Below are 24,401 nucleotides of genomic sequence, written 5' to 3'. Positions count from 1 at the left end.
TTCATGTCGCAGCTGATGGAGTCCCTCTGTAAGCAAATGCAGGTGCAACATTTGGTGACCAGCCTGTACCACTCACAGACCAGACCAATGGCCTGTGCGAATGGTTCAATGGCCCCCTGAAGTAGATCCTTAAGATGTTGGACGACTTCTACGGGACGACTGGGAGCGATACCTCCCACACCTGCTATTTGCCTACCAGGAGGTTCCACAGGCCACAATGGGGTTCTCCCCCTTTGAACTCCTGTACAGCAGGCATACGCGAGGCCCACTGGCTCTGATGAAGGAGGTCTGGGAAGGGGACTTAACCACCCCTGGAGTGTTAGTCATCGAATATGTTGTGCGCTTCCGTGACAAAATGCAGGCCTTGGCGCAACTGGTGCACGATAATATGACGCGAGCCCATGCCAACCAGAAGAGATGGTATGACCAGAATGCTTGTGAGAGGACCTACCAGGTGGGTACAAGGTGTGGATACTGGTCCCCGTACCCCAGGACAAGCTTTAGGTGGCCTGGGAAGGCCTGTACCTCATGCTCAACGCCGTAACGTACCTGGTCACCCTGGACCATGCCCGGGGAAGGCGGAAGGCCTTCCACATAAAAACGATGAGAGCACATCATGAGCAAGAAGCCTGTGCTCTCCCCATATGCAACCTGCCAGAGAAGGGAGATGCGGAGAACTGACATGCTCGCCCAGGCTAGGGCGGGACAATCGAGGATGGGGAGGTTTGCCACCAGCTGTTGTCGGACAAACGATTCCCAGCTGTGGGCAACCCTACACCCCTTCCGGGATTTGTTCAACAACAAGCCTGGAAGGACAGAGTCGGCCGTCCATCATGTGTGCATCAGGGATCACCCCCCAATCCGGCATTCAGCATATCGGGTCTCCCTATAGGTACAGCAGCACACGCGCCAGGAGATTGACGAGATGCTGAAGCTGGGGGTCATCCAACCATCCAGCAGCGCTTGGGCCTCGCCTGTGGTCCTTGTCCCAAAGAAGGACCAGACAACCCAGTTCTATGTGGGCTACAGGAGGCTCCATGCTGTCACGGTCATCCGTATTCAATGCAGTGCATCGATGACCAGCTCGATCAGTTGGCCAGGGCCAAGTACCTGACCATCATGGATTTGAGCCGGGGATATTGGCAGATTCCCCTGAGGCACAGGAATGCTCTGCCTTTATCACCCCATTTGGACTGTACGAGTCCACGGTCATGCCAATTGGCATTGGCAGCAGATGGTCAATGCACTGCTCAAGGGACTCAAGGGGTACGCGGCCGCGTACCTGGTTGACATTGCCATCTTCAGTTCCACCTGGGAGAATCACTTGGAGCATCTGGCACAAGTGCTTGGGCGGATACAATGGGCAGGTTTGACCATTAAGCTGGAAAAGTGCCAGCTGGGTATGAGTGCGGTCCACTACTTGGGACACCGGGTAGGTGGGGGAGCTCTAAAGCCAGAGCCCAGGAAGGTGGATGTCATCACATCCTGGCCCACCCTCAGGATCAAGAAACAGGTGATGTCCTTCCAGGGCACCGTCGGGTACTGTGGGAGGTTCGTCCCTCACTATAGTAGACTGGCGAAGCCCCTGACGGACCTCACCAAGAAGAAGCTGCCCTTCGCAGTCGATTGGACAAACTACTGTGAGACGACCTTCCGGGGGCTGAAGACCACCCTTTCTAGCTCCCCGGTACTACCGCCAGCCGACCTTACACAGCTGTTTGTAGTGCAGACCGACGCCAGTGACTTTGGCCTCAGTGCTGTGCTCAGACAGGTCAACACTACGGGCCATGAACACCCTGTTTTGTACCTGAGTCGGAAGCTCCTGCCAAGGGAGGTGGCCTACTCCACGATGGAGAAGTAATGTCAGGCAATTGTGTGAGCCCTGCAGCCTCGCGTTCCAGCAGTACCACTTCGCCATTTGCCATAAAAATGGCAGCAGCCATGGCAATTATTATTTCCCTTATTAGCAAGGGGAAGTTGCGGACGGGCATGCGCTGCCCCCTAGTGCCCTCTAAAGGGGAGAGGTTTGAAGAATATTGGAGATATAATCCCATCATCATTGCATCCTGTTTACCAGGGGATTATAAAGGTCTACAGTGTACAGTTGTACAGTAGTGAGTGACAAATATCTCATAGCAGCTCCCAGCCAAGGAGTTACACCCCTACCACCTTGCTGTTGGGCTACAACAGGAAGACTCCCTGGAGATCCAAGCCATGCGGCTTTCCCTTTGTGTCAATTACAATTCAACACCGAGTTATGGAAATACTGTATGTCATAGTTATTCATAACCTAGATCTTCAAGATCCCAAGAGAATGGGAATGTCACCCTGACTTCCACCCCTGTCTAGCATGTAGGGATGGGGAGATACCCGGCACAGCCTTTTGGAAACCCCTAGGGCCACTGTGTTTGGTCTCAAAGCGCAGCAGGGGTCTGACTGGATCCGATGACACCAGAACTAGGACCGTCCATTAAGGAAGTATAACGCATTTTAGTTTTTGGAATTTATAGCTGAGGGAGGCTAGGGTGGAGATTTAGGTCCAGCCAGGGAGCAGGAGAGGGAATGACCCAGAGAGGTTAAAAGCTCCTGCAGCTATAGCTCAGGGCTTTTTCTCTGGGAGGTTGCAACGATACATCATGTAAGGGAAGTCACAGAAAAAAGAGAGGGACCCACAAGCCTCCCATGTGGCAGCCCCTCCCCAGCAAGCCAGGCCTGCCATCTGATTGGTAACTGACTCTTAATATCTGCTTATATCTTTTGTACCATTACTATTGTGTTTGCATCTCTGACCCTTATGTATGTATAACCCTTATGTATGTAGTGTATTGTCTAGTGTGCCCTTAAGGCAATTAAATATATAATTTATCCTTGGGCTGCTCTTTTATTTCGATCCATGAATCCTCATGTCTGCTGTTCGGTCCATTGAACACGCTACCGGGGCTGGTTTCTGGCCCAATATAATTCCTGTTATAGCTAATTAATAGAAACTGGTGGCAGCTCTACCAGGCCGACAAGATTTTGCACCACTAGGGCAAGTAAAGTGGTCTCTCAGCCCGTCAGGGGTGTGAGCGAGAGTGGTGCCACATTAGTGACTGAGTGGGCCAAATCTTCTCATTCCCGGTACCTTCCTGTACTGGGGACAGGGGGTGTCTGTGTAGAACTGTACCAATCTGACCTTACACGTCCCGAGGGGATGCGAAACATCATGTTGGTGCAAAGAGCAGATCCGTATCACGTGTTCCGTTGGACATAATTGTCAGGTGGGTGGCGAGGTGTGGATCCCGCACATGTGGTGGCAGTGGTGGGATTCTGCAGGATCTCTCTGGTGCCATTCTTCACAGGATCCGTTGACCATTTCTGAATCAGAGACATTCCGAGAATCATCTGGCCCCATGGAAACTCTCGGAGAGGCCAGGGTGGGACCATTGGGTCTCCTGACCTTGATGGACTGTCCTAAGCTTGCCGCTACTTCCTCTCTGTGGGGCCTGCCAAAAGCTGGGGTCCACTGGTTGAGGTAGATGGCCCTGGAAGTCCCAAAGTCGCAGCTGTTCTATCCCTGGTGGGCCAACGGAAGGGTGAGACTGTGTAATACTGTACCATCTTGGGCATTTGCTGGGACTGTTCTATCTGTTTACTGTCTGCTTTGTGGTTCAATAAAGTATTGCCACCCTGTGTTGTCTGAGTAGTGTTATGCCCACAGTAGACCCCGTGTCTTCACATTTTGGTGGCAACAATGGGATACTACTCAGCCCAGCGGTTCTAGGGAAGTTGCAGGGGACTGGTGTTAGCACACACTGTGCAAAGGGCTCCACAACCAGGGAGTCATATAGACAGACCCAGCAGACCACAGGTGAGGCATACACAGCAGGTTTTGGACTCTACCATGTCCAGCCCCACCAGCCCAGCCTTGGGAGGAGGACCGGAGGGAAAATAAAGCCGCAACAGTAAATGGAGACTACAGAAGCTTTGCCAGCTTCGATTGATCGAATACCAAGCCACTGACACTCGGTCGGATTTGATACAGGAATTGGTCCGTTGGGATGCCCTGAATGTCGTGGATGACAATGAAAACTCCACTGAGGTGGATGCAGGGGAATTAAACTTTTTGCCAAATCCAGGATCCAGTAGTAATCTGGAATCAAATACCCAGTCCCAAGCAGCTCGAATCCAGGAATTGTTGATCCAATTGGGACCCGGAGCTTCAAGCGAGGAGAGGGCTTGTATTATAGAATCGGTTTTGGGAGTTCCAGTACCCCTACCGGCAGCACTGGACCCTACTTCAATGATGGTCAACAACCAAGGCAATCATCTTTGCTGCAGAGACATACCAGTGTTTAATGAGTCCAACACAGAGATTTTTGAACAACTGCAAGATTTTGAGAACCTGATGCTGATGCACCAGTTACCCACAGCTGACTGGGCTAAATACCTGTGGACTAGTTTGACTGGCTGGGCACAGGATGCTGTCCAGTCACTTAGGCCTCAGGACTGCCTGGACTATTGGACTATTATGGATACCCTGTTCGCACTTTTTACTATCACCCCCGAGAGATATTGCACCAAGATCCGGACTCTGTCTTGCCTGCTGAGCTCCTATGTAGAATTTGGCAGTCAACTCTGACGACACTGCAACCGTTGGTTCGATGGTCGTGCTGCCCACTCTGCTGCTGCCCTCCGAGACGTGATCGTTCTCTAGCAACTTATGGAGAAAATGGCCCCAGAAATACAAAAATGGGTAGCCGACCAGAAGCCCAAAACCCCAGAGCAAGCTGCCCGATTGGCTGATGAATTCACAGCCAATTGTCCCCACTAGAGACTCTATAAGCACATCGATCCCAGGAAACCCCTCAATCAAGGATTCAAGCAGCCACCAGCCATTACAGCAGGACTATCCCACTACCCAGCAGAACGCCAACCAGGACAAAGGTTTGCAAACAGGACTAATGATTCGTCCAACTCACAGAGCTGTTTTAAATGCGGGCACCTTGGACACATGGCCAAAGATTTTCTACAGTTGGCAGGATCTAAAAGATCATATGAGAGAAGCTGGAAGTGTCTGCTATGCTGATGTACACAATGATGGCATGGGGATTGTGGAGTTTATTCGCAAGGAAGATATGGAATATGCTTTGAGGAAAATGGATGATACAAGGTTTCGTTCTCATGAAGGTGAGACCTCTTACATTCGTGTCTGTGCTTAAAGACAAGTTGATGGACTGTGCCCGATAAGGGTGATAGGAAATCTATCATGTCTGGCTAATTAACAAGGGGGAGGTATGTGACAATACAGTTTTTCTTCCTAATTATGCCAGACCTACCATATTTTTCGGACCATAAGACACACTCCCCCCCCCCCCAAATTTGGGAGGAAAATGGGGGTGCATCTTATGGTCCAAACGTAGCTTACTGGATAGTTGCGATGATGGTGTAGCGGGATCGCAGGGCCCCCCATTCCCTCCCTCCAGCAGCAGCAGAATAAGAGGTGACATGCTGTTGGCGGTGTGGTGAGATGGTGCAGCAGAGCGGCGGTGAGGCAGAGTGGAGGTGAGACGTGCAGCAGAGTGGCTTTCCGGTGGCCGCGCCCATCTTCATGAGGTCGTGATCTACAGGAAAATGGCCGTCCGAGCCGGCGCATGTGCAGTATGGGAGTTTGAGCGACCATTTACCCATAGATCACAGCTTCAGGAAGATGGCCATGGCCACCGTAAAGCAGAACACGCCGCTCAAAGCCTGATGCCGCTCACAGCCCAACCCCAGCCAGCTCCCGGCCCCAGCTAGCCCCAGGCCCCAGCCAGGCCACAGGCACCGGCCCTGTAGCATCTCACCTCTTCTGCTGCAGCCGCCGGGTTCCTGAGGGAGGGAACGGAGGGCCCTATGATCCTGCTCCACCAGCACCACCTTCTCGCACCCAGGGTCTGCAGCATTCCTCCACTTCAGCCGGCTTCCTCTAGGTCCCTGCCTCCTGTGATCCTCACTCCACTGCCCCTCAGATAAGATACCAATTCAGACTATAAGACGGACCCCCATCTTATGAAAATTATTTTTTTTCCTATTTTCCACTCCAAACTTTGGGGTGCGTCTCATGGTCCGGTGCGCTTTATAGTCTGAACAATATGGTACCTTCTGATGGGCAAGAGCAATATACCTTTATTTTTATCTTGACTGTTAACCTGTGTTCTTCTTTGGTTGATTAACACAGACTACTGTTTGAATAATCCTGAATGCTGACACTTGAGTTGAGATGTATTGCAACTTATTGTTTGCAAATCTTGCAAGATAGTGTCATGGAGCAATACTGTTTGATAATCTGCTGATTACGTATTATACCAGCCAGGGAGTTGTATATTTGCCGAGCAATGAAGGACAAACTATGCAAGTTAATTAAATGCTCAAACAATGAGTCATGAGTCCCTTCCACCTTCATTTCTGACCCTTGACCTGTGAATGATGGCTGCAAGGACATTTGTGAACTATAAAAAGGGTGTTTCTGCCTCTATTCGGTGTCATTCTACAGCATGTCAGCTTAGAGGACTACGGCCCCAACTTCAGGAATACAGAAGGGATCCATTGACCATTGCTGAACCAGAGAGACATTTGGAGAAGCCAGATTGGGACCAGGCAATTATCTGGCCCCATGGAAGCTCTTGGATAGGCCAGGTTGGGATCCTCGGGTCTCCTGGCCTTGTACCTAGATGGACTGTCAACTTCCTAAGCTTGCCGCTACTTCCTCTCTGTGGGGGCCCGCCAAAAGCGGGGGACCACTGATTGAGGTAGATGACCCTGGAAATCCCAAAGTTGCAGCTGTTCTATCCCAGGCGGGCCAGCGGAGGGATGAGACAGTGTAATGTTGTACCATCTAGGGTATTTGCTGGGACTGTTCTATCTGTTTATTGTCCACTTTGTGGTTCAATAAAGTATTGCTACACTGTTTTACCCACACCCTGTGTTGTCTGAGTAGCGTTACACCCACGGAAGACCTCGTGTCTTCACAGTCATCAACCAAATTAAACAGACTGTTTATTTGCTGGCTGTGAAGATCCAGTGTTAGTTTCTGAGCATTTTGATGGCCACAACTTGTACGACATCCGCCTCTAATCTCTGTACCTTGTCAGTAAGCTGTGACAGGCTAGAAGTGAAGGGACATATTTCAGTTTTGTATGTGGTCTCCAGCCTTTGCATGTATATAGCCTTGTTTAGTAGGGATAGACAAAATATGAAATACAAATCAATTATGGTGCTCCCCATATCAGAATCCCCTGTGGCTGGGAGGTAAATGTCCCTGTGAAGCAAGCACTGCTCAGTATGTCGGCTTCGGTGAGAGTACAGGGAGATTTGTGTAGCTGTTTTCTTGTGAGGCCTACATTAAGAGAGAAGCTGGTGCAGGACTTACAGGCTGGAGCTGTCTGGCATCATGAGGGTTAAGACTGCTTCTTTTTCCACGCTGAGGTGAGGCAGTAATAGCTCCGGAGCAGGAAGATAAGACCTTCCATAAGAAACACTGAATACCAGACATGCTGAAGGAGGTGGAGGACCTCAGATTTACCTCCGATCTAGTCTTTCTTTCCCATATCGGACATCATATTTGAGGCTGTTTATAATTCCCCAGGAACATGGTCTGAAGAGAGTGCTCTCAGTGTGTGCGTTCTCTTGGTGCTATGTCCAGGCCATGTCCTTCCTGTTGATGTTCAATCGGTCCGAAGGCCGGGTTGATTGGAAGAAGGATTGTATGATGTAACAACATTATGTGAGCCCCAGAAACACAAGTTGTGACACCAATGGAACGGCGCCACAATGGGAGGGGCGTATGAGTGTTTTTATTTTAATAAGGCCAAACATGAGGAATGAGAAATAGTTGTCCTAGTAGTGGGCAACCCCTTTAAGAAGAGACAATTTTTGGTTAAAAATGAAAAAGGCTTCTCCCCTGTGTGACTTCTCTGAAGTCTATTAAGAGTTGATTTCCATGTAAAATATTTCCCACATTAAGAACATGAAAATGTCTTTTCCCTTGTGTAAGTTCTTTGGTGGCTATCAAGATGCGCTTTCTGGTTAAAACATTTCCCACATTCTGAACAGGAAAAAGGTTTCTCCCCTGTGTGAGTTCTCTGGTGCTTAACCAGATCTGATTTCTGGTTAAAACATTTCCCACATTCTGAACATGAAAAAGGCTTCTCCCCTGTGTGAGTTCTCCGATGTCTGATAAAACTTGATTTCTTTGTAAAACATTTTCCACATTCTAAACAAGAAAATGGCTTCTCTCCTGTGTGGGTTTTCTGGTGGTTATCAAGATGTGATTTCTGTTTAAAACATTTCCCACATTCTGAACAGAAAAAAGGCTTCTCCCCTGTGTGAGTTCTCTGGTGATTAACCAAATCTGATTTCTGGTTAAAACATTTCCCACATTCTGAACATGAAAAAGGCTTCTCCCCTGTGTGAGTTCTCTGATGTCTGATAAAAGTTAATTTCAATGTAAAACATTTTCCACATTCTAAACAAGAAAATGGCTTCTCTCCTGTGTGGGTTTTCAGGTGGTTATCAAGATGAGATTTCTGGTTAAAACATTTCCCACACTTGAAACAAAAAAATCTATTCTCTGCTGTGTGAAAGTTCTGATGTTTAAGAAAAGACTTTTCAAGGGGAAAACTATGTCCATATTCTGAACGTGAAAATTGCTTCTTTGAATTAGGTATAGTTTGGTTTTTAATGCTTATTTGGCAACTTTGATTTTCCTTAGTAGTCGGTAATGAATCAGAAGACAGGACCTGTTTCAAAGGATCAGATGACAGATCTTTGCTGTGAAGGGATGATGGTATATCTGGAGTAATGGCATTCACTTCAATTGAATCCTGTGGGATCTCAAGATCATCAGATTTAAAAATTGAAGATGTCAGCTTTCCTTCTGATCTCTTGGTACAGTCATCTGCCAAGAAGAAAACCAATTATTATTTTTGAATAAAAAATACTCTAATTATATATTTTTCAACATTTCTCCTTAAACTGTAAAAATGGTAAGTGATCAAAAAAAATTGAATTATTCACCACGACAATGACAGTTCACAGTCTAAAAGAAAACCTCAAAGGATGAACCAGTAGAGTGTGGTGTTCAACTGTTTGTTCATTCAGCCTCCCAAATATGGAATAAAAAGCCAAATAATGTTATATAGGTGAAAATAATACCAACAAGTCCCCACTCAGGTCCATCATCTGTCAGTGGAAAAACAGAGGTTCCCACATTATTAGTGGCTGAAAGGCTCTTCAAAAGCAACTTTGTTTCTATAAACCAATCCAGCAAAATTCACTCTCCCAAAGTCAAGTCTCCCCCTCGCTTCTGAGCCTTGTGCCCAAATCACATTTAGAATCCATGTATTTGACATTACTATAATGAGAAGAACCCACTTAATTTACGGTGTGTGTCTCCTGGAGCACAATCTGGGCACTATGTGTTGGGAAATAAAATGGCATGTTTGTAATTTTCTCTTTGCAACATCCACTGCGTGCTAATTTTCGGAAAGTGACTAGGGAGTCAAAATAGTCACAGCTCCTATAGATTCATTCACTGAGGGTTATAATTTTCAAAATGGAGTCACTTTATGGGGATTTCTACTGCTCTGATTTTCTGACATTTAGTCATATTAGGGCTTCTTCAAATGGGGTGTCCCATCTCCTCTGGAACCTGCTCCTTCGACGTCTGCTTCTGTCACCAGGAGCCACCTTATTCATTCTGCAGGCGGCACTGGTGATATAGAAGTCATCATAACCAGAAGCTCTGGGTGGCACAGGCTCTTTCCAGCCACTAAGATTAGGGTGCCTGGGACCAGTAGTACCATCTAATCTGGCAGTATGGGTGTGTGTGCTGTTCAACTGGAGAATTCTGCTCTCTGCTTCAGCCAACTGGAAAGCACCGCACCCAACTAAAGCTTGAAGCATATTGCCGGAAGCGGCCAGGTACAGCCTTGTTCTCTGGTTCAGTCCTCTATGCTCAGCTCCCGGCTTGTGTATTTGTTTCCTGTTGTGACCCTGGCCCATTTACTGACTACTCTCGCTTATCCTGATTTTGTATTTTCTCTGACCTCCATGTTCTGACCTGGCTATCTGACTATTCTTCTTGCCATCTCACACCACAGAACATTAGGTAACACTGTGGCCCAAGCTTAGGGGATCTCTGTCTAAGTCCAGATCCATGTAGAGGGGTTAAAGAATGATGAGCCAAGCAATCCATGGAATCTGGAAAATGGAGTAGATAGCGCAAAGCCTGTTCGTGTTGGCCATCTTTTGACCTGCTAGGCGACCACGAACAGCGCCCCAATGCATTGTGTCTGCAAACTATTCTGGCAAGATTTGCATTCAAATAGCTAAATGTCGCTCCTTCCCTTCTTAACCTGCCATGTGCCAGACAGTAGTATACAACCGTATATAGGGTATTGTTGGATTCAAGAGAAGTTGTAAAATAATTTGTAAGGTCCATTTGTTTCTTATTATCCTTTGTGAAGAATTTCAAAGTTATCACCACATAAAGTGACACACGTCAGATTTGAAAAATGGGGCCTGATTAGGAACACAAAACTGTCTGCAGGAAGGGGTTAAATCAGAGTATTTTGGGCACTAACTACTGTAGTCAAAACTGTGAGTATAGACAATAACTTATCTACTGAAATGACCAAACTCGACTGTCTTCATCAGCAAAAAATGAGTAACTAGTGAAGAAAGTTATGCTCTGGTGGCAAAATGGTGATCACACGATTGTGATACGGCCGGACTACACCACATATAAAGCAGCTACAGCCGACGACTGAGAAGAATCTGTGACTTCTCTGCATTTAGTGGTTACTACTCACCTGTAGGAATCTCCTCTTTACACTGCTCATCACTCCTTACATATGCCTCTATAGTATTAATATGGGTCAGATCTTCACCCTGAAACAAATATTATAAAAGTCACAGACAGATGGAGAAGTCCCATCTATGATCAGCTCTAATCCTGCCATCTCCACCGTTATCATTACACAAGTATAAAACATATAATACTGGTGGATAAAACAAGACTGATCACAAGACCTTCACAGCCATCTACACATCATAGGGGAGATCTCATGACAGCTTCTCTCCATCTACCTGATGATCCTGAGGAACATTGGGATCTTCTTGTTTACAGTCCTGTGGAAGAAGAGGATGGGGACATCTCTCTGGTGTTGTCCTCTTACTGGATAGATCTGGAGGAAACACATACAGGGACTGAATTCATTCTTGACATACAGATAATTATAGGATATGGGTACTTAGTCCTGTCTATTACCTGGTGATGTGAGGGGCTGGGGAACCTCCATCATGACATCCTTGTACACATCTTTGTGTCCTTCTAAATACTCCCACTCCTCCATGGAGAAATAGACAGCGACATCCTGACACCTTATAGGAACCTGACACATATAATGATACCGTCATCCCCCGACCCCTTCATAGCATTACTGTATAATGTCCCAGCATTCCCAGCAGTGTCACCTCTCCAGTCAGCAGCTCAATCATCTTGTAGGTGAGTTCTAGGATCTTCTGGTCATTGATGTCCTTATGTATCAGGGGGTGAGGTAGAGGCCCCGTGATTGGGTCCTGACAGCGCTCACTAGAGGTCTTCACTACTATGTAATCCTGGTTATGGAGAGACACATTAATAAATCTCACTCCAGACATTTCCAGAGTCCTCACCTCTCCAGTTCTGTCCATCTGTTATTCCCATAGATAAGAATGATGTAATGTGATGTCATCAGAATCTCTCACCTCTCCAGTAAGCCGGAAGAGGATCTCTAGGGTGAGGTGTAATATCCTCTCCGCCATCTTGTCTCTGTCCATATCCATCTTTGATGGGTAAATTTGGGTAAAAATGGGTAAACTTAGAAGATTTGATATTGTAGAGACCTGAATGAGAAGATGAGCCAATGTAACATCATAAAAATCCTGTGTAATAATACAATTACTGGAGATGATAAGGGAAACATATGAGATTTATTATTTTACAGTATTTAGTTTTCTTCCTTATATCTACTAATAAAACCTATATATTTTAGGCCACAGACAACAAACAGTTTCTTCCTCGGAGTCGGCAGCTGAAGACTCTTCTCTTAGACTCATCTTGCATAACACAAATTCTGGAATCATTTACTGATATAATAATAATACAAGTACTGGACATAATAAGTGGAAACATATGAGGAGATTTATAATTTTATGGTATTTAGTTTTCCTCTTTACATCCATATATATAAAGCAGTAAATCTGTGTGTGGAACCAGTTTGAAAAAAAAACACATTTTTCACAAGGTTTGAGTGAAATTTTGCACGGCCCGTCTTTATCACCAGACTAAAAATACTGAAAACATTAAAACACACGAAATTTACCCCATTCATGAGATTTGGCCCTCTGAATTTAGACTGTATAGAAATAAAGGAGAAAATGGGTGTCTGTGTGTTAAATGCAAAACTACAGTTTTAGCCCAAAGGATCTTAAAGAATTAGAGCGACAGCGATCAAAGAGTTGCTCTTTACAGAAGATGGAAACCTGAACAGCGAGGATCTACTGCAACAATCAGATTTAAAAGGGTTAATCAGCACAAAGCTAATGAAATAATCGATGGGTTGTACCTTATTTTGAAAAATGTTTGACGCGCACATTAACGTGAAATATTGTAATTCTGTGGAGTCAAATGTACTTGCAAATCAGCTAACAAAGACAGTGATATGGCAGTGTTTCAGTTACACAATCAAAAATGGGAACTATATAAGTAGTAACGAATCCATGTGGCGATTACTAAATTTTCCCATCCATGAAAGACATCTGACTTTAGTTCATCTCAGCATCCATCTTGAAAATGGGCAACGAGTTTATTTCACTACCAACAATTTAGAAGAAAGAGCGACTCAACTACCTAATACAACATTAACAGCTTTCTTCCTCCTGTGTCAAGCAGGTCCATTTGCGAGGACTTTATTATATTCAGACGTTCCAAAAATATTATACATGGAATAAGTTGAGAAAAGTATTTTGCAAAAGGAAACAAGGTGCAAGGGTCCAAGGATGGGACGGAGGTTCTAGTGATGCTCTTAGACGCGTGTACACACTTCATCCAAACAACGCAGAGTGTTACTACCTACGTTTACTGCGTCACACTGTCCATGGGCCAGTGTCTTTCACAGATTTAAAAACAGTTGGTGGTGAGCTGTGTCAATCTTACAGGGAGGCATGGCAAAAGTGTGGTCTGATCGAAGATGGTCAACACTGGGACATGACATTGCAGAAAATGTCTCTCACTCACTTTCCACCTCAACTTTGAAACCTGTTCGCTATAATAATTACAACCTGTGCACCTTCTAACCCCTGTGCTCTTTGGGAAAAATACAAAGAATATCTTAGCGAAGATATTCTGAGAGTGCACAGGAGAGTTAATCCAGATTTAGGCTTAAATTTCACTGCCGACATATTCACCAAAGTCCTCTTGACGCTAGAAGAAAGGTGCAAGTGTATCAATAGTAAAACTCTAATAGAATTTGGTTTACGAGCACCAGTTCGACCAGCCTTTGATGTTATGGACAGAGATATTCTGCAAAACAAAAGCTATGATTTGGAAAGGTTGAAAGAATTTGTCACATTGAATAAGCCTCATTTGGTTGATGACCAAAGATTGGCGTATTTGGCAATTACAGATCAGATTTAAAGTGGAAATGGGAGACTGTTTTTCTTTGATGGACCAGGAGGTATCGGTAAAATATTCTTAATTAGTTTGCTGCTCGCAGAAATTCGCTCAAACAATAACATTGCTCTGGCCGATGCTTCATCTGGAATTGCGGCCACTCTTAAAGATGGAGGGCGCACGGCTCATTCAGTACTAGGATTGCCCTTGAATCTAGTGCTGTTGGAAACTCTTGTCTGTAATTACACTAAGGGCTCAGGGAAAGCTAAAGAATTACAGACTTGCAAATTAATTGTCTGTGATGAATCTACCATGGCGCACAAGAAAGCTGTCGAGGCCCTCAATCGCACCTTGAAAGATCTGCAGGAATCCAATCGCTTAATGGGGGGAATTGTACTTTTTACAGGTGACTTCTGCCAAACGTTACCTGTTCTTAAGGGAGCAACGCCAGCAGACGAGCTGAATGCCTGTTTAATATCTTCTTATCTATGGAGACATATGCAAAACCTACAAGGAACAAAGTGATCATAAACCCTGCTGTAACTAAATAAGTAAAAAAGCAAAAGTGCATTTACATAACATAGGGCTCTTAGTGAGCACAGTTTTTGATCTTAAAAGCATAACAGCCATCCAACCACGGCAAGGTGACCCTTTTCAGGATGGAGACATATTCAGGAGCTACTCTGACTACTAATATGCGGGTTCACTTGATGGGAAATACTACTGCGGACAAATTTACACCCCACGTACTATGCCTCAGAAACGACAGGTACCCTACAGATTCCACTACCGGCTTAATCTCCTTCCCGGAAAACTTTTACAAAATGGCGTCCTCAGTACTGGAGATTATTGACCAAGTATTCCCTGATATTTGTAACAATTTTAACAACTATCAGTGGCTTTGTGAACGCACAATCCTACGCCCTAAACACTATAGTGTCAGCTCCATAAACCTACAAATACAGAAGAGACGGCCGGTCCAGAGACCACATACATGTCCACTGATGCAGCCATGGTGAACGAGCCGTAATGTCCCCATTGGAGTTCCTGAATTGTGTGGAGCCTCCTGGATGTCACCGCATAGACTCACTATAAAGATAGGAGCCCGATAATGACCCAACACAAGGGAGTGTAATGTATTATGTCCTAGAGAAACTGCAGAGAAATAATCATCTAATGCTGCGATTCCAGGATTATTCTAGAGGGAATCGGCTGCGATATCCCCTGTGCAATATATATCTAGTATTAATGCTCCAGTAATGGGGTCTCCACATACCTCCACCTGCAGAGCCGCCACCACATACCTCCACCTGCAGAGCCGCCACCACATATATGGCTGCTCTGTGCGCACAGGAGCTGTGATGAGGTCACAGGAGGGGAGGAGTCAGGGGTCACATGATCAGGGGCCTCAGTGGATAAAGGACTCTGCTGTGTTGGTTGTCATGGTGCTGGAATAGCTGAAGTTTATGTGTGGGGTCAGGAGGGGTTTACAGTGTGGATGTAGCAGAGCCGCGTGTGTACGAGGTGTACGGAGCGGAGCCGCGTGTGTACGAGGTGTACGGAGCAGAGCCGCGCGTGTACGAGGCGTACGGAGCGGAGCCGCGCGTGTACGAGGCGTACGGAGCAGAGCCGTGTATGTACGAGGTGTACGGAGCGGAGCCACCCGTGTGCAAGGTGTACGGAGCGGAGCCACGAGTGTGCGAGGCGTACGGAGCTAAGCCGCGCGTGTACGAGGCGTACGGAGCGGAGCCACGCGTGTGCGAGGCGTACGGAGCTGAGCCGCGCGTGTGCGAGGCGTACGGAGCGGACCCGCGCGTGTACGAGGCGTACGGAGCGGAGCCGCGCGTGTACGAGGCGTACGGAGTGGAGTCGTGTCTGTACGTGGTGTACGGAGCGGAGCCGCGTGTGTACGAGGTGTACGGAGCGGAGCCTCGTGTGTACGAGGTTTACGGAGCGGAGCCGCGTGTGTGCGAGGCGTACGGAGCGGAGCCGTGTGTGTACGAGGCGTACAGAGCGGAGCCGCGTGTGTACGAGGTGTATGGAGCGGAGCCGCGTGTGTACGAGGTGTACGGAGCAAAGCCGCGTGTGTACGGAGCAGAGCCGCGCGTGTACGAGGTGTACGGAGCGGAACCGCGCGTGTACGAGGTGTACGGAGCGGAACCGCGCGTGTACGAGGTGTACGGAGCGGAACCGCGCGTGTACGAGGTGTACGGAGCGGAACCGCGCGTGTACGAGGTGTACGGAGCGGAGCCTCGTGTGTACGAGGTGTACGGAGCGGAGCCGCGTGTGTACGAGGTGTACGGAGCGGAGCCGCGTGTGTACGAGGTGTACGGAGGGGAGCCGCATGTGTACGAGGTGAACGGAGCGGAGCCGCGTGTGTACGAAGTGTACGGAGCGGAGCCGCTTGTGTACAAGGTGTACGGAGCGGAGCCGCGCGTGTACGAGGCGTACGGAGCGGAGCCGCGTGTGTACGAGGTGTACGGAGCGGAGCCACGTGTGTACGGAGCGGAGCCGCGTGTGTACGAGGCGTACGGAGCGGAGCCACGTGTGTACGAGGTGTACGGAGCGGAGCCGTGTGTGTACGAGGTGTACGGAGAGAGCCGCGTGTGTACGGAGCAGAACCGCGCGTGTATGAGGTGTACGGAGCGGAGCCGCGTGTGTACGAGGTGTACGGTGCGAAGCCGCGTGTGTACGAGGTGTACGGAGCGGAGCCGCGTGTGTACGAGGCGTACGGAGCGGAGCCACGTGTGTACGAGGTGTACGGAGCGGAGCCGTGTACAGAGCGAAGCCGCGTGTGTACGAGGTGTACGGAGGGGAGCCGCGTGTGTACGACGTGTACAGAGCGGAGCCGCTTGTGTACGACGTGTACGGAGCGGAGCCGCGCGTGTGCGAGGTGTACGGAGCGGAGCCGCGCGTGTGCGAGGTGTACGGAGCGGAGCCGCGTGTGTGCGAGGCGTACGGAGCAGAGCCACGCGTGTACGAGGCGTATGGAGCGGAGCCGCGTGTGTACGAGGTGTACGGAGCGGAGCCACGTGTGTACGGAGCAGAGCCGCATGTGTACGAGGTGTACGGAGCGGAGCCGTGTGTACGAGGTGTACGGAGCGGATCTGCGTGTGTACGAGTTGTACGGAGCGTAGCCGCATGTGTACGAGGCGTACGGAGCGGAGCCGCGTGTGTACGAGGTGTATGGAGCGGAGCCTTGTGTATACGGAGCAGAGAACCGCTTGTGTGCGAGGTGTACGAAGCAGAGCCGCGTGTGTACGAGGTGTACGGAGCCGCGTGTGTACGAGGTGTACAGAGCGGAGCCGCATGTGTACGAGGTGTACGGAGCGGAGCCGTGTGTGTATTAGGCGTACAGAGCGGAGCCGCGTGTGTACGAGGTGTATGGAGCGGAGCCGCGTGTGTATGAGGTGTACGGAGCAAAGCCGCGTGTGTACGGAGCGGAGCCGCGCGTGTACGAGGTGTACGGAGCGGAGCCTCGTGTGTACGAGGTGTACGGAGCGGAGCCGCATGTGTACGAGGTGTACGGAGCGGAGCCGTGTGTACGAGGTGTACGGAGCGGAGCCGCGTGTGTACGAGGTGTACGGAGCGGAGCCGCATGTGTACGAGGTGTACGGAGCGGAGCCGCGTGTGTACGAGGTGTACGGAGCGGAGCCGCTTGTGTACGAAGTGTACGGAGCGGAGCCGTGCGTGTACGATGTGTACGGAGAGGAGCCGCGCGTGTACGAGGCGTACGGAGCGGAGCCGCGTGTGTACGAGATGTACAGAGCGGAGCCACGTGTGTACGGAGCAGAGCCGCGTGTGTACGAGGCGTACGGAGCAGAGCCGCTTGTGTACGAGGCGTATGGAGCGGAGCCACCTGTGTACGAGGTGTACGGAGCGGAGCCGCATGTGTACGAGGTGTACAGAGAGAGCCGCGTGTGTACGGAGCAGAACCGCGTGTGTATGAGGTGTACGAAGCGGAGCCGCGCGTGTACGAGGTGTACGGTGCGGAGCCGCGTGTGTACGAGGTGTACGGAGCGGAGCCGCGTGTGTACGAGGCGTACGGAGCGGAGCCGCGTGTGTACGAGGTGTACGGAGCGGAGCCGCGTGTGTACGAGGTGTACGGTGCGGAGCCGCGTGTGTACGAGGTGTACGGAGCGGAGCCGCGTGTGTACGAGGCGTACGGAGCGGAGCCACGTGTGTACGAGGTGTACGGAGCGGAGCCGTGTACGGAGCAAAGCCGCGTGTGTACGAGGTGTACGGAGCGGAGCCGCGCGTGTGCGAGGTGTACGGAGCGGAGCCGCGCGTGTGCGAGGTGTACGGAGCGGAGCCGCGCGTGTGCGAGGTGTACGGAGCGGAGCCGCGCGTGTGCGAGGTGTACGGAGCGGAGCCGCGCGTGTGCGAGGTGTACGGAGCGGAGCCGCGTGTGTGCGAGGCGTACGGAGCGGAGCCACGCGTGTACGAGGCGTATGGAGCGGAGCCGCGTGTGTACGAGGTGAGCGGAGCCACGTGTGTACGAGGTGTACGGAGCAGAGCCGCGTGTATACGAGGCGTACGGAGCGGAGCTGCGTGTGTACGAGTTGTACGGAGCGTAGCCGCGTGTGTACGAGACGTACGGAGCGGAGCCGCGTGTGTACGAGGTGTACGGAGCGGAGCCTTGTGTGTACGGAGCAGAGCCGCTTGTGTGCGAGGTGTACGAAGCAGAGCCGCGCGTGTACGAGGTGTACGGAGCGGAGCCTCGTGTGTACGAGGTGTACGGAGCGGAGCCGCATGTGTACGAGGTGTACGGAGCGGAGCCGTGTGTACGAGGTGTACGGAGCGGAGCCGCGTGTGTACGAGGTGTACGGAGGGGAGCCGCATGTGTGCGAGGTGTACGGAGCGGAGCCGCGTGTGTACGAAGTGTACGGAGCAGAGCCGCTTGTGTACGAGGTGTACGGAGCGGAGCCGCGCGTGTACGATGTGTACGGAGAGGAGCCGCGCGTGTACGAGGCGTACGGAGCGGAGCCGCGTGTGTACGAGGTGTACGGAGCGGAGCCACGTGTGTACGGAGCAGAGCCGCATGTGTGCGAGGTGTACGGAGCGGAGCCGCGTGTGTACGAGGCGTACGGAGCGGAGCCGCGTGTGTACGAGGTGTACGGAGCGGAGCCACGTGTGTACGAGGTGTACGGAGCGGAGCCGCGTGTGTACGAGGTGTACGGAGAGAGCCGCGTGTGTACGGACCAGAACCGCGTGTGTACGAGGTGTACGGAGCGGAGCCGCGTGTGTATGAGGTGTACGCAGCGGAGCCGCGTGTGTACGAGGTGTACGGTGCGGAGCCGCGTGTGTACGAGGTGTACGGAGCGGAGCCGCGTGTGTACGAGGCGTACGGAGCGGAGCCACGTGTGTACAAGGTGTACGGAGCGGAGCCGTGTACAGAGCGAAGCCGCGTGTGTACGAGGTGTACGGAGGGGAGCCGCGTGTGTACGAGGTGTACAGAGCGGAGCCGCTTGTGTACGAGGTGTATGGAGCGGAGCCGCGCGTGTGCGAGGTGTACGGAGCGGAGCCGCGCGTGTGCGAGGTGTGCGGAGCGGAGCCGCGCGTGTGCGAGGTGTGCGGAGCGGAGCCGCGTGTGTGCGAGGCGTACGGAGCGGAGCCACGCGTGTACGAGGCGTATGGAGCGGAGCCGCGTGTGTACGAGGTGTACGGAGCGGAGCCACGTGTGTACGGAGCAGAGCCGCGTGTGTACGAGGTGTACGGAGCAGAGCCGCGTGTATACTAGGCGTACGGAGTGGATCTGCGTGTGTACGAGTTGTACGGAGCGTAGCCGCGTGTGTACGAGGCGTACGGAGCAGAGCCGCTTGTGTGCGAGGTGTATGAAGCAGAGCCGCGTGTGTACGAGGTGTACGGAGCAGAGCCGCGTGTGTACGAGGTGTACAGAGCGGAGCCGCATGTGTACGAGGTGTACGGAGCGGAGCCGTGTGTGTATTAGGCATACAGAGCGGAGCCGCGTGTGTACGAGGTGTATGGAGCGGAGCCGCGTGTGTACGAGGCGTACGGAGCAAAGCCGCGTGTGTACGGAGCGGAGCCGCGCGTGTACGAGGTGTACGGAGCGGAGCCGCGCGTGTACGAGGTGTACGGAGCGGAGCCTCGTGTGTACGAGGTGTACGGAGCGGAGCTGCATGTGTACGAGGTGTACGGAGCGGAGCTGCGTTTGTACGAGGTGTACGGAGCGGAGCCTCGTGTGTACGAGGTGTACGGAGCGGAGCCGCGTGTGTACGAGGTGTACTGAGCGGAGCTGCGTGTGTACGAGGTGTACGGAGGGGAGCCACGTGTGTACGAGGTGTACGGAGGGGAGCCGCATGTGTACGAGGTGTACGGAGCGGAGCCGCTTCTGTACGAGGTGTACGAAGCGGAGCCGCGCGTGTGCGAGGCATACGGAGCGGAGCCACGCGTGTTCGAGGCGTACGGAGCGGAGCCACGAGTGTGCGAGGTGTACGGAGCTGAGCCGCGCGTGTGCGACGCAAACGGAGCGGAGCCGCGCGTGTACGAGGCGTACGGAGCGGAGCCGCGCGTGTACGAGGCATACGGAGTGGAGCCGCGCGTCTACATGGTGTACGGAGCGGAGCCGCGTGTGTACGAGGTGTACGGAGCGGAGCCTCGTGTGTACGAGGTTTACGGAGCGGAGCCGCGTGTGTACGAGGCGTACGGAGCGGAGCTGCGTGTGTACGAGGCGTACGGAGCGGGGCCGCGTGTGTACGAGGTGTATGGAGCGGAGCCGCGTGTGTACAAGGTGTACGGAGCAGAGCCGCGTGTGTACGGAGCGGAGCCCCGCGTGTATAAGGTGTACGGAGCCGAGCCGCACGTGTACGAGGTGTACGGAGCGGAGCCGCGCGTGTACGAGGTGTACGAAGCGGAGCCTCGTGTGTACGAGGTTTACGGAGCGGAGCCGCGTGTGTACGAGGTGTACAGAGCGGAGCCGTGAGTACGAGGTGTACGGAGCGGAGCCGCGTGTGTACGAGGTGTGCGGAGCCGCGTGTGTACGAGGTGTACGGAGGGGTGCCGCGTGTGTACGAGGTGTACGGAGCGGAGCCGCGTGTGTACGAGGTGTACGGAGCGGAGCCGCGTGTGTACGAGGTGTACGGAGCGGAGCTGCGTGTGTACGAGGTGTACGGAGCGAAGCTGCGTGTGTAGGAGGCGTACGAAGCGGAGCCACGTGTGTACGAGGTGTACGGAGCGGAGCCGCGTGTATACGAGGTGTACGGAGCAGAGCCGCATGATTACGGAGTGGAGCCGCGTGTGTACGAGGTGTACGGAGCGGAGCCGTGTGTACGAGGTGTACGGAGCGGAGCCGCGTGTGTACGAGGTATACGGAGCGAAGCCGCATGTGTACGAGGTGTACGGAGGGGAGCCGCGTGTGTACGAGGTGTATACAGCGGGGCCGCATGTGTACGAGGTGTACGGAGCGGAGCCGCTTGTGTACGAGGTGTACGGAGAGGAGCCGCGCGTGTGCGAGGTGTACGGAGCGGAGCCACGCGTATACGAGGTGTACGGAGCGGAGCCGCGCGTGTGCGAGGCGTACGGAGCGGAGCCACGCGTGTACGAGGCGTACGGAGCGGAGCCGCGCGTGTACGAGGCGTACGGAGCGGAGCTGCGCGTGTACGAAGTGTACGGAGCGGAGCCGCGCGTGTACGAGGCGTACGGAGCGGAGCCGCTTGTGTACGAGGTGTACGGAGCGGAGCCGCGTGTGTACGAGGTGTGCGGAGCGGAGCCATGTGTACGAGGTGTACGGAGCGGAGCCGCGTGTGTACGAGGTGTACTGAGCGGAGCTGCGTGTGTACGAGGCGTACGGAGCGGAGCCACGCGTGTGCGAGGCGTACGGAGCAGAGCCACGAGTGTGCGAGGTGTACGGAGCTGAGCCGCGCCATAGCGAGGCGTACGGAGCGGAGCCGCGCGTGTACGAGGCGTACAGAGCGGAGCCGCGCGTGTACGAGGCGTACGGAGTGGAGCCGCGCGTGTACATGGTGTACGGAGCGGAGCCGCGTGTGTACGAGGTGTACGGAGCGGAGCCTCGTGTGTACGAGGTTTACGGAGCGGAGCCGCGTGTGTACGAGGCGTACGGAGCGGAGCTGCGTGTGTACGAGGCGTACGGAGCGGAGCCGCATGTGTACGAGTTGTATGGAGCGGAGCCGCGTGTGTACAAGGTGTACGGAGCAGAGCCGCGTGTGTACGGAGCGGAGCCCCGCGTGTATGAGGTGTACGGAGCCGAGCCGCACGTGTACGAGGTGTACGGAGCGGAGCCGCGTGTGTACGAGGTGTACGGAGCGGAGCCGTGAGTACGAGGTGTACGGAGAGGAGCCGCGCGTGTACGAGGTGTACGGAGCGGAGCCTCGTGTGTACGAGGTGTACGGAGCGGAGCCGCATGTGTACGAGGTGTACGGAGCGGAGCTGCGTGTGTACGAGGTGTACGGAGCGGAGCCTCGTGTGTACGAGGTGTACGGAGCGGAGCCGCGTGTGTACGAGGTGTACTGAGCGGAGCTGCGTGTGTACGAGGTGTACGGAGGGGAGCCACGTGTGTACGAGTTGTACGGAGGGGAGCCGCATGTGTACGAGGTGTACGGAGCGGAGCCGCTTCTGTACGAGGTGTATGAAGCGGAGCCGCGCGTGTGCGAGGCGTACGGAGCGGAGCCACGCGTGTGCGAGGCGTACGGAGCGGAGCCACGAGTGTGCGAGGTGTACGGAGCTGAGCCGCGCGTGTGCGAGGCGTACGGAGCGGAGCCGCGCGTGTACGAGGCGTACGGAGCGGAGCCGCGCGTGTACGAGGCGTACGGAGTGGAGCCGCACGTCTACATGGTGTACGGAGCGGAGCCGCGTGTGTACGAGGTGTACGGAGCGGAGCCTCGTGTGTACGAGGTTTACGGAGCGGAGCCGCGTGTGTACGAGGCGTACGGAGCGGAGCTGCGTGTGTACGAGGCGTACGGAGCGGAGCCGCGTGTGTACGAGGTGTATGGAGCGGAGCCGCGTGTGTACAAGGTGTACGGAGCAGAGCCGCGTGTGTACGGAGCGGAGCCCCGCGTGTATGAGGTGTACGGAGCCGAGCCGCACGTGTACGAGGTGTACGGAGCGGAGCCGCGCGTGTACGAGGTGTACGGAGCGGAGCCTCGTGTGTACGAGGTGTACGAAGCGGAGCCGCGTGTGTACGAGGTGTACGGAGCGGAGCCTCGTGTGTACGAGGTTTACGGAGCGGAGCCGCGCGTGTGCGAGGCGTACGGAGCGGAACCGCGCGTGTACGAGGCGTACGGAGCGGAGCCGCGCGTGTACGAGGCGTACGGAGTGGAGCCGCGCGTCTACATGGTGTACGGAGCGGAGCCGCGTGTGTACGAGGTGTACGGAGCGGAGCCTCGTGTGTACGAGGTTTACGGAGCGGAGCCGCGTGTGTACGAGGCGTACGGAGCGGAGCTGCGTGTGTACGAGGCGTACGGAGCGGAGCCGCGTGTGTACGAGGTGTATGGAGCGGAGCCGCGTGTGTACAAGGTGTACGGAGCAGAGCCGCGTGTGTACGGAGCGGAGCCCCGCGTGTATGAGGTGTACGGAGCCGAGCCGCACGTGTACGAGGTGTACGGAGCGGAGCCGCGCGTGTACGAGGTGTACGGAGCGGAGCCTCGTGTGTACGAGGTGTACGGAGCGGAGCCGCTCGTGTACGAGGTGTACGGAGCGGAGCCGCGTGTGTACGAGGTGTGCAGAGCCGCGTGTGTACGAGGTGTACGGAGGGGTGCCGCGTGTGTACGAGGTGTACGGAGCGGAGCCGCGTGTGTACGAGGTGTACGGAGCGGAGCCGCGTGTGTACGAGGTGTACGGAGCGGAGCCGCGTGTGTACGAGGTGTACGGAGCGGAGCTGCGTGTGTACGAGGTGTACGGAGCGAAGCTGCGTGTGTACGAGGCGTACGAAGCGGAGCCACGTGTGTACGAGGTGTACGGAGCGGAGCCGCGTGTGTACGAGGTGTACGGAGCAGAGCCGCATGAGTACGGAGTGGAGCCGCGTGTGTACGAGGTGTACGGAGCGGAGCCGTGTGTACGAGGTGTACGGAGCGGAGCCGCGTGTGTACGAGGTATACGGAGCGAAGCCGCGTGTGTACGAGGTGTACGGAGGGGAGCCGCGTGTGTACGAGGTGTACACAGCGGGGCCGCGTGTGTACGAGGTGTACGGAGCGGAGCCGCTTGTGTACGAGGTGTACGGAGAGGAGCCGCGCGTGTGCGAGGTGTACGGAGCGGAGCCGCGCGTATACGAGGTGTACGGAGCGGAGCCGCGCGTGTGCGAGGCGTACGGAGCGGAGCCACGCGTGTACGAGGCGTACGGAGCGGAGCCGCGCGTGTACGAGGCATACGGAGCGGAGCTGCGCGTGTACGAAGTGTACGGAGCGGAGCCGCGCGTGTACGAGGCGTACGGAGCGGAGCCGCGTGTGTACGAGGTGTACGGAGCGGAGCCGCGTGTGTACGAGGTGTGCGGAGCGGAGCCATGTGTACGAGGTGTACGGAGCGGAGCCGCGTGTGTACGAGGTGTACTGAGCGGAGCTGCGTGTGTACGAGGCGTACGGAGCGGAGCCACGCGTGTGCGAGGCGTACGGAGCAGAGCCACGAGTGTGCAAGGTGTACGGAGCTGAGCCGCGCGTGTGCGAGGCGTACGAAGCGGAGCCGCGCGTGTACGAGGCGTACGGAGCGGAGCCGCGCGTGTACGAGGCGTACGGAGTGGAGCCGCGCGTGTACATGG

The 24,401-nt window shown here is 53.3% G+C and overlaps 1 protein-coding gene across 2 annotated transcripts; it reads right to left on the bottom strand.

Annotated features, from left to right (window-relative positions):
* Nucleotides 1–7,069: 7,069 nt before the first annotated feature.
* On the bottom strand, nucleotides 7,070–15,038 carry LOC141270851 (uncharacterized). 2 transcript variants are annotated; one of them, XM_073680948.1, is made up of 8 exons: nucleotides 14,952–15,031; nucleotides 14,103–14,182; nucleotides 11,770–11,907; nucleotides 11,497–11,640; nucleotides 11,291–11,414; nucleotides 11,110–11,207; nucleotides 10,833–10,911; nucleotides 7,070–8,917 (listed from the first exon to the last, which is right to left on the bottom strand). In XM_073680948.1, the coding sequence occupies exons 3-8, from the start codon at nucleotides 11,845–11,847 to the stop codon at nucleotides 7,980–7,982; spliced, it is 1,461 nt and encodes a 486-aa protein (XP_073537049.1). In that variant the 5' UTR covers nucleotides 11,848–11,907; nucleotides 14,103–14,182; nucleotides 14,952–15,031; the 3' UTR covers nucleotides 7,070–7,979. The 2 variants fall into 2 exon arrangements, with proteins under 2 accessions (XP_073537049.1, XP_073537048.1); XM_073680947.1 differs by lacking the exon at nucleotides 14,103–14,182 and having other exon boundaries at nucleotides 14,952–15,038.
* Nucleotides 15,039–24,401: the final 9,363 nt, after the last annotated feature.

This window comes from Phyllobates terribilis, unplaced genomic scaffold, assembly GCF_046119375.1.
Source record: "Phyllobates terribilis strain yellow unplaced genomic scaffold, ASM4611937v1 Scaffold_5__5_contigs__length_657084704, whole genome shotgun sequence".
Taxonomy (NCBI): Eukaryota; Metazoa; Chordata; class Amphibia; order Anura; family Dendrobatidae; genus Phyllobates; species Phyllobates terribilis.
Note: the sequence above shows the minus strand (reverse complement) of the source record. Positions and strands in the feature narration are given on the sequence as shown.

Coding starts and splice junctions, on each gene's coding strand:
- LOC141270851 (XM_073680947.1), bottom strand. CDS start 15,005: ATGTGGTGGCGGCTCTGCAGGTGGAGGTATGTGGTGGCGGCTCTGCAG. Junction 11,908..14,951: donor TGGCGGCTCTGCAGGTGGAG/GTATGTGGAGAC, acceptor CTTCTCATTCAG/GTCTCTACAATATCAAATCT. Junction 8,918..10,832: donor TAAAGAGGAGATTCCTACAG/GTGAGTAGTAAC, acceptor TCTTCTTGGCAG/ATGACTGTACCAAGAGATCA.